Source organism: Bombina bombina, chromosome 3, assembly GCF_027579735.1.
Source record: "Bombina bombina isolate aBomBom1 chromosome 3, aBomBom1.pri, whole genome shotgun sequence".
NCBI lineage: Eukaryota > Metazoa > Chordata > Amphibia > Anura > Bombinatoridae > Bombina > Bombina bombina.
Window position 1 is genome coordinate 248,622,335 of NC_069501.1, and position 13,779 is coordinate 248,636,113.

The 13,779-nt window shown below is 40.3% G+C and overlaps 1 protein-coding gene across 5 annotated transcripts in view; it reads left to right on the top strand.

The window, feature by feature from the left end:
* Positions 1 to 13,779, top strand: part of MYO1C (myosin IC) — a 567,598-nt gene that overhangs the window by 396,650 nt on the left and 157,169 nt on the right. For all 5 annotated transcript variants that reach the window (XM_053706236.1, XM_053706241.1, XM_053706239.1 and 2 more), the window contains 6 exons: positions 7,552 to 7,634; positions 8,080 to 8,185; positions 8,458 to 8,538; positions 8,650 to 8,741; positions 11,673 to 11,767; positions 13,693 to 13,739. In XM_053706236.1, the coding sequence (XP_053562211.1) occupies positions 7,552 to 7,634; positions 8,080 to 8,185; positions 8,458 to 8,538; positions 8,650 to 8,741; positions 11,673 to 11,767; positions 13,693 to 13,739 (504 nt within the window). The remainder of the gene's footprint in view (positions 1 to 7,551; positions 7,635 to 8,079; positions 8,186 to 8,457; positions 8,539 to 8,649; positions 8,742 to 11,672; positions 11,768 to 13,692; positions 13,740 to 13,779) is intronic.

Here is a 13,779-nt window from a genome sequence, read left to right on the forward strand (position 1 = left end):
ATTTTTGGTTATTTCGTTTTCTGGTTTTTTTTGCCTTTTATTTTCGGTAAAATTGTGTAGCATATTTCAAATTTGATGCCAGCCTAGAGCTGCTGTTTGAGTTCATTACTTGACTTACTGTTTTGCATATAATAGTTTTCTAGAACTATACTTTTATTTTGATAATTGGTAAAAAAAACCCCAAAAAATCTGATTTTGTTACAAAGAACTAAATAAAGAATAATATTAGCGATGTACCAAAATTTGGCCCGCCGAAAATGTTCAATTTCGGCCCAAAGAGGACCAAAATGGCTAAAAATAATGTACAGCCCTCCCATGTTTTATTGAGTTACATGTCTATCCTTAGCATAAGGTGAGCAGCACAGCACTGGCAGTACTATGACATGATGATATTTGAAACCAGCAGTGCCTTTTTTTTTTTTTTTTTAGAAGGAAACCAAAGTTCTGAATACAGTATTCAAATGAGGATAAGTAACATGTTTATAAACACTTGATATTATCAGACAGCACTAAGCACACACAGTGAATATGTATAACCCTTATATACAGTGATCATACATCAGCCCCTTGTGTATAGACATTCTATTCGCCTGAGGCAAATGTGCGTGCACACTATATATGCATAAGCCCCAAGCTCGCACACAGTTGGTACAAATTAGCACCCACCAGACAGTGTATACAAAAAAGCACAGTAACTTTCTATAACCACCTTGCACGTAAGGTCATAGCTAAGTCCGGTGGTCCTGGTGATAGGCAGACTCCATTTGGGGCTCCCGACATATATCTGACGGGTCAGTGTGAGACCTGAACCAGGAACTAGGCGGAGATACGATGAGATGATCAGGTGCAGCCACACCCATCGCACGGATAACTACACCCAAAAACAAAACACATGTCCACCTCGTATTGTTGTCTGGCTATAACCACGCTCTCCCTTGTAGAGCTCCACCAATTTCATTGCAGATCACGCCCTACGGTACAAGTGACCACACCCATTTGTTGGAGTTTTCCTGCCTACAAGCTCACTCAGCTACACACAAATACACACTATAGTTAAAAAAAAGAAAAAGAAAATTTGGTTTCGATTTGGTTTTCGGCCAGGGGCATCCTGAATTTTCGGTATCGGTTTCTGTCCAAAATTTTCATTTCAGTGCATCCCTAGTACTAGAAGATCTTGTAGACTCCTAGTGCTTTTAAAACGTAACCTTGGAACATCCCAATCAGTTAACGGTAGTGGATCACTGCCCAAAATATGCCAGTATTTAATGAGAATCTGCCTAAAAGTTTAACATCCGGGTAATATTTTGAAGAAAAAGTCATTCTTTTCATTCCAGTTTTGGACTTATGTTTTGTGTGGTAGTCACTTCAAGTTATTTATATACTTTTAAGCTTTCTGAGATGTCATGGGGATGGTAACTCGTTACCAGAAATCGTTGAGCCTTGTTCTCCAAAAGTGTTTTTCATCTTAATACGAGGAGAGTACACGGCTTCATTCATTACTTGTGGGAAATACAGAATCCGCTGAGGCAGAGGACTCCGATACTTCGGAGGACTCTTTCTCTGGGTCGGAATCTGCGGCCTCTAAACTTCCGACTGTGGAGGAACCAGACTTTGGGTTTAGGATGAAATACTTATGCTTTTTATTAAAGGAGGTGTTGGCTACTCTAGAGGTTCCGGAACCGAAGTTACCGGAGAAACCTTCTATTCCTAAGCTTGATAATGTTTGAGGACAGGGTGGTGCCCCAGACTTTCCCGGTTCCCATAAAGATGGCGAATATTATAAAGAATGAATGGGAGAGACTTGGTTCATCTTTCTCCCCTTCTTCGTTTAAGAAATTGTTCCCGGTTCCTGATTCTCAGCTAGAATTGTGGGGATCTGTCTCTAAGGTGGATAGAGCTATCTCCACGCTCCCTAGGCACACCAATATCCCTCTTGAGGATAGTTCGTCGTTCAAGGAAAGCATGGATAAGAAATTAGGGACCCTGTTAAGAAAAATGTTTCAGCACACAGGGTTCGTATTTCAGCCTGCAGCGGCGGTCACTACAGTGGCAGGAGCCGCTACTTATTGGTGCGACTCTGTCAGAGATGATCGAGGTGGAGACACCCCTTGATGATATATAGGAAAGAATTAGGGTCTGAGGGTAGCTAATTTGATTATCTGTGATGCAAATATGCAGATTATTTGCTTGATTGCTAAAACATCAGGTTTTTCTGTTCTGGCCCGGAGGGCCCTGTGGTTGAAGTCATGGTCTGCTGACATGACGTCCAAATATTGATTACTTTCCCTTCCATTTAAGGGAAAGATTATTTTCGGTCCAGGATTGGACTCTATCATATCCACTGTCACGGGGAGCAAGGATGCCTTTCTACGGCAGGATAAGAAAAATAAACCGAAGGGTCCTAATTTTCGTCCCTTTCGTTCAGGCAAGTCCCAACGACAGCAGCCTGCCACAAAGCCCGAGCAGCCCAAGGGATGTTGGAAACCTCAGTCGTGGAATAAGACCAAGCAGAGCAAGAAGACCGCCAAAACAAAATCGTCATGAAGGGGCGGCCCCCAATCCGTCTCTGGATCTCGTAGGGGGCAGACTATCTCTTTTTGCGGAGGCTTGGAAGAGAGACGTGCAGGATCCTTGGGTTCTGGAGGTTGTTGCCCAGGGTTACAGGATCGGTTTCAAAACTCACTTTCCCAGGGGCAGATTCCTCTTGTCAAATCTATCATCAAGACCGGAGAAACAAGATGCCTTTCTAGAGTGCGTGAGGGACCTCTCCTCTCTAGGAGTAATTGTTCCGGTACCTCTAGCAGAAAGAGGTCTAGGGTACTTTTCAAACCTTTTTGTGGTCCCAAAGAAAGAGGGCACGTTTCGCCCGATTCTGGACCTATAGGGCCTGAACAAGTTTCTGACGGTACCATCGGTCAAGATGAAGACTATAAGGTATATTCTGACAAGTTCAAGAGGGTCAGTTCATGACTATGATAGACTTAAAGGACGTCTACCTTCATGTGCCAATACACAGGGATCACTTCAAGTTCTAAGATTTGATTTTCTGGACCAGCACTTCCAGTTTGTAGCTCTCCCCTTCGGTCTGGCTACTGCCCCAAGAGTCTTTACAAAGGTTCTGGGAGCTTTGCTCGTGGTGGCAAAATCAAGAGGTATTGCAGTAGCACCCTATCTGGACGGAATCCTGGTCCAGGCTCTGTCCAGCCGGCTGGCAGAGGACCATTTGAGAGCTCCTCTTCTTCGATCTCATGGGTGGAAGATAAACTCAGGAAAGAGTTCTCTGGTTCCCAGTACGAGAGTGGAGTTTCTGGGCACGATGATAGACTCCATATCCATGAAGATATTCCTGACAGATCAGAGATGTTGCAAAATTGCTTCCAACTGTCTTGCCCTTCAAACCTCCTCAAGGCCATCCATGGGCTCATAGTATCAAGTATAGATGTCCTTCCATTCGCCAGGTTCCATCTTCGACCTCTTCAGTTGTGCATGCTGAGGCAATGGAACGGCGACCACTCAGATCTATCCCAACAGATCTCTCTGGACAGCCGGGCGAGGGACTCCCTCTCTTGGTGGCTTCATCCGGATCAGCTGTCCCAGGGGACATCCTTCCTGAGACCATCCTGGGAGATTGTGACTACAGACGTGAGCCTCTCAAGATGTGGTGCCAGGAAGGCACAGGGCAGGTGGAGTCGGGAAGAGTTGCTCCTTCTGATCAACATCCTGGAACTTTGAGTGATCTTCAGTGCTCTGAAGGCTTGGCCCCTCATGGGTTTGATCCTAGTTAATCAGATTCCAGTCGGACAACAGTACCTCAGTGGCTTACATCAACCACCAGGGGGGAACGAGAAGCTCCCTAGCCATGAGGGAAGTATCTTGGATTTTGGAATGGGCAGATACCCACAACTGCTTGTTCTCAGTGATCCACATCCCGGGTGTGGACAACTGGGAAGCGTTTTTTCTCAGGAGACAATAGTTTCATCTGGGGGAATGGTCTCTTCACCCCGAAGTGTTTACGGAGATTTGCAACAGATGGGGCACTCTGGAGATAGATCTCATGACGTCCAGACTAAAACTTCAAGCTACCCAGATATGGGTCGCGGTCCAGGGATCCCCAGGCAGAACTGATAGATGCCTTTGGCAGTGCCTTGGGGATTTAACCTAGTCTACATATTTCTACCGTTACCACTTCTACCTCGAGCAGTGGCCTGCATCAAGCAGGAGCAAGCATCAACTATTCTGATGGCTCCGTTGTGGCCACGGAGGATCTGGTTTGGGGATCTGGTGGGGATGTCATTGTCTCCTCTGTGGAGGTTGCCCTGTCGCAGGGATCTGCTGGTACAGTGCCCCTTTGTGCATCAAAAATCTAGATTCTCTGAGGCTGACTGCATAGAGATTGAACGCTTAGTCTATGCCAAGATAGGGTTTTCTGACCCGTCGCATCTATCATAAGGTGTGGAGGACCTACTTACTCTGGTTTGAGACTCGCTGATATTCCTTGCACAAGGTCAGAGTATCCAGGATACTTTCCTTCCTCCAGGATGATTTGGAGAAGGGACTTGCCGCTAGTTCCTTGAGGGGACAGATTTCGGCTTTATCTGTGTTACACAACAAACTCGCTGAGCTTCCTGATATACAGTCTTTTGTTCAGGCTCTATCCAGGATCAGGCCTCTATTTAGACATTTTACTCCTCCTTGGAGTTTGAATCTGGTTCTTAGGGTTTTGCAGTGGGCTCCATTTGAGGCTATGCATTCTCTTGACATTAAGATACTGTCTTGGAAGGTTCTTTTTCTGCTGGCTATTGCTTCGGCACGCAGAGTCTCTGAGTTGGCGGCCTTGCAATGTGAGCCTCCTTACCTGGTTTTTCATGCAGATAAGGCTGTCAGTCTCACTGGGTTGGGATTTCTCCCTAAGGTTTTGTCTGATCGCAACATTAATCGGGAGATTGTGGTTCCTTCCTTGTGTCCTAACCCTTCTTCTTCAAAGGAACGGTTAGTTCATAACTTGGATGTGGTTCGAGCTTTGAAATTTTATCTTCAGGCTACGAAGGATTTCAGACAGACTTCAGCATTGTTTGTTGTCTATTCGGGGAAGCGCAAAAGGCAGAAGGCTTCTTCCACTTCCCTATCTTTTTGGCTGAGGAGCATGATTCACCTGGCTTATGAGACAGCAGGACATAAGCCTCCTCAGAGGATTACAGCTCACTCAACTAGAGCTGTGGCGGCTACTTGGGCCTTCAAGTATGAGGCCTCTATGGAGCAGATTTGGTCCTCCTTACATACTTTACAAATTTGATTTTACAGGCTGTGGTGCCCTCAGAATAGGGTCCGTCTCTTTTTTTACCCTCCCGTTTTCATTCAGTGTCCTCTAGAGCTTGGGTATTTTTTTCCTACAAGTAAAGAATGAAGCCGTGGACTCTCCTTGTATTAAGATGGAAAACATAAATTATGCTTACTTGATAATTTTACTCCCATCCGGTTCTCCGTTGGGCAGACCTAAATTTCTTTTGTTTTTCTTCTTGCACCTTTTATACCCTGATATTTCTCCTACTGTTCCTTGTTCCCTTGGCAGAATGACTGGGGGATGAGGGGAGTGGGAGAAGTATTTAAGCCTTTGGCTGGGGTGTCTTTGTCTCCTCTTGGTGGCCAGGTTCTGTATTTCCCCACAAGTAATGAATGAAGCTGTGGACTCTCCTCATACAGATGGAAATTAAATTATCAGGTAAGAATAATTTGTTTGTTTTTTCTATTCAATGCCTGACTATCGTTTTGGATGACCCTTAGCATTTGGGCTTTCAGAATATCCCTTAGGAGGGATCATGGGTGACATATAATGGCAGGAAGTAGTGAATTTCTATCTGAGGGTTTCTGGTACAAGGTTGTATCCAAGTGGGTATTTTCTTTATAAATCAAAAGGTCATCAAATTCAAGCTTCATCTTAAATTTCACCAGGTGGTCATTGCATTAAGCGAATCAAACCACTGGTTTAAAGACATAGCATCACCTGCCCACAGCAAAAACAAATAATCAGTATAGCGTTGGTAGAAGACAACTTAAGGCTTCTCTACAATGCACATAATGTTCTGTTCATAATGCTCTATATAAATGTTAGTACAGGAGGGGGCTATTGCTGTCCCAGAGATTTGTTGGTAATACTGTGTTTGAAACTCAAATCAATCCACTCAAGCAAGAATTCAAGCGGTATCGATTAAGTGCCCAATTTGTAGTCAGTTTGCCTTCCTCTTGTGGCGTTATAGTGTATAGACAGTTGACATCTGCAGTTACTAAAATTCACTGTTTATTGACATGAAAATCTCTCAAAACCTCAATCAGCTGGGATGAATTCCTTAGACAAGACCTCATATTCTTAACAAAAGGTTTGCAAATAGTAATCAACAAAAATTGATAATGGTGCAAAACCTAGGGACTCCCATGAGCCTCTGTGCAAATAAATGCACATTTATTCACGCCATGTGATCACTGTTACCACAGTGATCACCTGGCTGCTAAAACTTTCAAAGGGGTTTTATTTTTAGTAAGGGCGTAGGGGCTTTAAAACAAGGGTCTTGGGGACACGCCTTTTTGATGGCCTGTTAGAGGATATTCATTCTCTTTGTATTCTTTGTTAAAGGAGCAACAATCAGCAGCTTCTGAGTCTACCCAGGTACACTTTTCAACAAAGCTTACAAGTAGAACAAAGCAAATTAGATTATAAAAATACATTGGAAAGTTATTTAAAATTGCATGATCCATCTGAATCATGAAATAAAATGTTTGGGTTTCATGTCCCTTTAAAGGTGCTGCAATAGAGGGGTCTAAACACCAACCCCTCCATATTATCTCTGATGATAAGTGTTGGTATCTGTAAAGCAGCCATTTAGTCATCTCTTCAGCAGTCTTCCGTATATTTCGCTATTGGTTGTCTAGTTTAATTTACTTATCTTTTTTTCCCCATGATTTAGCCAAGTTGTGCAATCAAGATTCCCCTGTTGTATAGAGGGCTAAGAGTTTTAATAACATACTGACATTTTTAGAATATACATTACAATTTTTCTGTAACCTCGATAGTTAGCCGTTTTTAACATCATGCACAAAAGGGTATTTTCTCAGAGATGTGAAAATAGAGCTTTATCTGTTAAAGGGATGCAAAACTTTAAGATTTAAACGTTTGTGGTTTAGTTAGAACATACAATTTAAAATGTTTTAATTTTCTTCAGTTATCAGATTTATCTTGGTAACCTTTGCATAAGCATACCTAGGTGTGCTCTGGAGCCACAGTGCACTACTGGGAGCTAGCTGATCATTTGTGACTACATGCATATGCCTCTTGTCTTTGGCTCACAAGATGTGTTCATTTAGGTCCCAGTACTGCATTGCTGCTTTAATTGCCGGAGTAAAACACATTTATATGTAAGCAATAATACAATGCTCTATATATTTGTGTGTCTCTTTATTGCCTGGGAATTATACACATAATGCTGTAGTGTTAACCATAAATCTTTATCCAGGACTCCGTATTCCTCTCTATGAATTAATTATGCTGCTTCTTTGCAGGGTGGTGACCCCCATAGCTTGGGTAATGCATCTGTCATCGGCCTGTTGGATATTTATGGTTTTGAAGTCTTTCAGCACAACAGGTACACTGCATTTTTCCTATGGGAAGGTTTGGAAATTAGTCCTCCAATTTTCATTCCCAGTATATACACTAATAATGATTTGTAATTTGAAATGAGCCTCTGTTGTGTTTCAATTATTAATTTCCATAACCCAAGTTAACCTACACCGCCCATGCCAATCAAATCACAAATCAATTTTTGTCAGTATCAATCATTCAGGTGTATCATCATATTTACTGTCATTGTGAAGAAACTGTATTGCACTTTAAGTGCCAATTTTGTTTCTGCTATCTAAAGAATTTCACAGCATCCTATTGCACCTTGCAACCATAAGCAAAACATATTATTTCCTGCTGTAATCCCTTTTTATATTTATTTCTAGTATCCCTTCCCTTTAAGTCTTCTCTGTATAAATAAACAAGTGTTTATACAATTTCCTTTTTTGTTGCTTTTTTTTGGGGGGTAGCTTTGAACAATTTTGCATTAACTATTGCAATGAGAAGCTGCAGCAACTGTTTATAGAACTCACCCTAAAGTCTGAACAGGAAGAGTATGAGTCTGAGGGCATTGCGGTAAGTACTGTCATTGCACACTTTGTCCCAAAAAAACAATATCCCAATTGATTCTTCTTAAACATGCTTTTGTATTTTAAAGTGTGTGTTTGAGATTGTATATTATCAGAGGCCATAACTATAATAAAATACTTTTAGAATGAAATTATTACATAAGACATGCTACATTCCTTTCTTATTCTCCAAATATCATGTTCTTGTCTGTAGTGAAATGGAGGAGAGAGATATGAAATATGTTTTTGTAAGTTTATTTTTCCCCCTGTGCTTTACAGTGGGAGCCTGTCCAATACTTTAACAATAAAATAATCTGTGATTTGGTGGAAGAAAAGTTCAAAGGGATAATTTCCATTTTGGTAAGTTTGTGTTTGGCATCTAATATTTGGTAAGGACAACACAGTAGGATGTTGGATAGCATAGTGCATGACATTGATAGATATTTTATTTTTTTTAATATTTAATTGCAGGATGAAGAATGTTTACGTCCAGGTGACGCTACAGATTTGACATTCCTGGAAAAGCTTGAGGATACTGTGAAAAATCACCCTCACTTTGTAACGTAAGTAGAAATCCTCCCATTTAATACATATTTAACCCCTTAGTGACCAGAGCACTTTTCCATTTGTTGACCGTTTGGGACCAAGGCTATTTTTACATTTCTGCTGTGTTTGTGTTTAGCTGTAATTTTCCTCTTACTCATTTACTGTACCCACACATATTATATACCGTTTTTCTCGCCATTAAATGGACTTTCTAAAGATACCATTATTTTCATCATATCTTATAATTTACTATAAAAAAAATTTATAAAATAAGAGGAAAAAATGGAAAAAAAAACAATTTTTTCAAACTTTGACCCCCAAAATCTGTTGCACATCTACAACCACCAAAAAACACCCATGCTAAATAGTTTCTAAATTTTGTCCTGAGTTTAGAAATACCAAATGTTTACATGTTCTTTGCTTTTTTTGCAAGTTATAGGGCACTAAATAAAAGTAGCACTTTGCTATTTCCAAACCACTTTTTTTCAAAATTAGCGCTAGTTACATTAGGACACTGATATCTTTCAGGAATCCCTGAATATCCCTTGACATGTATATATATATATATATATATATATATTTTTAGAAGACATCCCAAAGTATTGATCTAGGCCAATTTTGGTATATTTCATGCCACCATTTCACCGCCAAATGCGATCAAATAAAAAAAAATGTTCACTTTTTCACACATTTTTTCACAAACTTTAGGTTTCTCACTGAAATTATTTACAAACAGCTTGTGCAATTATTACACAAATGGTTTTAAATGCTTCTCTGGGATCCCCTTTGTTCAGAAATAGCAGACATATATGGCTTTTACGTTGCTTTTTGGTAATTCGAAGCCCGCTAAATGCCACTGCGCACCACACGTGTATTATGCGCAGCAGTGAAGGGGTTAATTAGGGAGCATGTAGGGAGCTTGTAGGGTTAATTTTAGCTTTAGTGTAGTGTAGTAAACAACCCCAAGTATTGATCTAGGCCCATTTTGGTATATTTCATGCCACCATTTCACCGCCAAATGCGATCAAATTAAAAAAAACTTTAAATATTTCACAATTTTAGGTTTCTCACTGAAATTATTTATAAACAGCTTGTGCAATTATGGCACAAATTGTTGTAAATGCTTCTCTGGGATCCCCTTTGTTCAGAAATAGCAGACATATATGGCTTTGGCGTTGCTTTTTGGTAGTTAGAAGGTCGCTAAATGCCGCTGCGCATGACACGTATATTATGTCTAGCAGTGAAGGAGTTAATTAGGTAGCTTGTAGGGAGCTTGCAGGGTTAATTTTAGCTTTAGTGTAGAGATCAGCCTCCCACCTGACACATCCCACCCCCTGATCCCTCCCAAACAGCTCCCTTCCCTCCCCCACCCAACAATTGTCCCCGCCATCTTATGTACTGGCAGAAAGTCTGCCAGTACTAAAATAAAAGTTTTTTGGGGGGTTTTAGGTTTAAAAAAAAAAAAAAAAGTGTCTGCTGTGTAAGACCCCCCTTAGCCCCCAACCTCCCTGATCCCCCCCCAAACAGCTCTTTAACCCCCTCCCCCCCCCTCTGCCTTTATTGTGCAGCATATTGGGTACTGGCAGCTGTCTGCCAGTACCCAGTTTGAAAAATAATAATGCATTTTAATTTTTTTTTATTTTATTAAATATGTTCTTTATTTCTGTAGTGTAGCTGCCCCCCCTCAACATCCAACCCCCCACCCTCTATCAGATGCTTTGATTTTCAAATCCCACCCTCCCCAGTCCTCTCTCCCACCCTCCAGATCTACAGCATATTGATGATGAAACAGATCTCACGTGCACGCGCCCGTGCACGCACACGTACCCGCACAAGATCCCTCCCCCCCTCCTCCACCAATGACTGACCACCCGCCTCCCTGGATGAGCTCCCACCCACCAACGATAACGGCCATCAATAGCCGATGCAGAGAGGGCCACAGAGTGTCTCTCTCTGCATCGGATGGCTAAAAACAGTTATTGCAGGATGCCTCAATATTGAGGCATCACTGCAATAACATGAAAGCAGCTGGAAGCTATCAGGATCGCTTCCACTGCTTTCAAAGACCAACAACGTATGGGGTACGTCCTTGGTCATTAACTGCATTTTTTTGCAGGACATACCCCATACGTCGTTGGTCGTTAAGGTGTTAAAGATTAAAAATGATACAGCATCCTGTGCATTAAAAAAAAATACCTTCATTAAAGGGACACTTAAGTAAGTAAAAAAATTTCATGATGAAAATAGAGCATGCAGTTTTAAGAAACTTTCCACTTTACTTCCATTTACATATTGTGCAGTCTTTTTTAAAATACACTTTGAGGCACCAGCTCCTTCTGATTATGTGCAATAGTTTAGTGTTTATGTATAGGAGTCTATGATTGGCTGATGGCTATCACATGATAAAGGGGATAGAAAATTGAAATCAATGTTGAAATTTAACTGAAAAATCTACTGCTCATTTAAAATTCAGAGTGTCATTGCAGTGTATTTTTATTATGCACTGGATAATTATTCAGTAATGCTGTATTTCAAATAAGCAGTAGATATTTTTTTTTTTCTTCTGGCAAATAAATTTTTTCTTCCATTTTCCGGCGCCCTGTATCATGTGACAGACATCAGCCAATCACAGACTAGTATAAATATACCCTGTAAACTTGTGCACATGCTCAGTAGGATCTTGTTCCCCCGGAAAGTGTGTATATACAAATACTGTGCAATATTTGATAATGGAAGTAAATTGTAAGGTGTCTTAAAACTGCATGCTCTAGTTTATTTTGACTTGAGTATCCCTTTTATGGCCGTTTCCTCTAAATGCATCAATTACTTGTTTATAGTCTCTGGATTGCAGGTAAAATCTGAAGCCAATACTCAAATATGCACATAAATTATTTTGGCTTTGTTTCTATAATAAAATAGTAGTGAATGTCCTCTTTCTTACTTTCTAGACACAAGCTTGGAGACCAGAAGACAAGAAAATCTATGGGAAGGGATGAATTCCGTTTGCAGCACTACGCTGGAGATGTGAATTACAGCGTAGTAGGTAACTCTCTCAGTACATGAGGCATGTTCCTATGATTAATTACTTTGCCTGTTAACAGCAATGATTTCAAGGAATAACCACATTTTTTTTAAACCATCTTTATTACTTCCAATATTTAATTGGAGCAATATTGGCAGATGAAGAATTAAATGCAAAACATTTAATGTTCTGATTCTCTACTTCTGTTTGCTGTCTGATATTGCTAACCATTTTTTTTACACTGCTGTTGTACCAAGGAAGTACTAGGCTCTTAGAATACACTTAACTTCTATGATGTGCTCACTTTTTAAGAAATTATAATAGCGGTTTCCTTTCTTGTAAATGTTGCGTGGCCCTGCAATTTTAAAACTCCCTTATTAAAAGTAAAGTAATTTTAAATTATTTTCTTTCTTTTCCAATAATATCTGAGTATGTAGTGTTTTCTAAGAAACCAAATCAGTCCTGGTGGCATCTCTTTCTGCTTACCTTAAATGCACATATTGAAGACTAAACATGGAGTCATCCTTGGATTGACTATAGGCACAGATGTTCATACCCCAAACTTACCCAATAGCAATATCATAACAAGTCTGTGTAGCACAAATTGAGAGGAATAAAAATGTCACTTATGTCGTCTCACCCTTACCCAGAATTCAACTTTACCAGCAAACAGAAGATGTGCAGAAACAGACTTCTTCTCCCTTACCCGTAACCCTTAATTTTTAGTACTATTTGTGAACAGAGTTGACATGAATGAGGCTTTCTCCTCTACTGTGGCTTTATGACAAATTGCTTGGTGATTGGGGAGTGTAGGCACCTGGCAGTTCTGTATGGCAGCTCTGTCTGGGCCTCCCTTGTGGTTTCTTAGCCTGCTGGTGCTGGGTGCCATCTTGAATAAGAAGGGATTATATTATGGTGTGCACCCCCCTTTTAGGGCTAAGCTGGTTGTTCATTGTGATAATGGAAGAGTCTGTATGGCCAACTAAACATACTAAATGTGGATATATGTGCATTTATTATTTGCTCACTATGCATTTGTCACTGCTTAATTAATTGTTCATTTCTGGTGAGTGTTGATTAGACTAACCCTTAGACAATACTGGGCAGGCGTCATTCTACTCCTGTAAGATTTACATATGTCAAGTCACAAAAAATGGAGAACCTGCTAAGTGACGTCATCATTACACTTTAATTTCTGGTGAATATTGCCAAAAGATTGCTGTGTATTTGATAATTGCTGTTACTATTGTCAATTTTATTTCCTTAGAAAATACTACAGGCAACAAATTATGAATTTGGGAATTAGTATTATTCAAAAAGCTAGAGCAATTAACCATGTTATTGTTATTAAGTGTTAGAAATGTGCATTTGGCAGTTTTGTTCACTGTTCACTGTTGAATGCGGAAGTCGGAGGCTATTTTTGGTATTCAGCTCTTTTTGGGGCCAAATATCCTCTTGTGGAAGTGAAGCACACTAAGATCTGGTTTGGCACAGATCTTGGTGTGTTTCACTCCCACAAGAAGATATTCGGCTCCGAAAAAAAGCTGAATACCGAAAATAGCCTCCTACTTCCGCATTCGACAGTAAACAAAACAGCCAAATCCCGGTGACAGGATTTAAAAAAAAAAAGGATCCTGTCACCAGCTTTATTCCCAGTCTATAAACAAATCAACAAACCAGAGCGAACTGGGTGCACTCCCCAAGGGTTTTACCATGAATATACTAAAAACAGCAATAGAAAATTGTGGGTACTCTGATCCGAAAATTTAATATTTTTAGTATTTAGAGGTTAATTACAGAAATTGTCCGTGGAATTGATGGATAGGTAGATATGGCTATATAGTTTTGTTATGCTCTGAGTTACAACAATTTCTGAAATGCTGTACAATTTATCTTACTTACCTGTTAGGATGTCATTCTAATAGTTGTTTGTATTTTCACTTTAGGATTCCTAGATAAAAATAACGATCTTCTCTACCGCAATTTGAAAGAGGTGAGTGAAACTGCTTTGCTTTCCCAGATATTAAGAATTG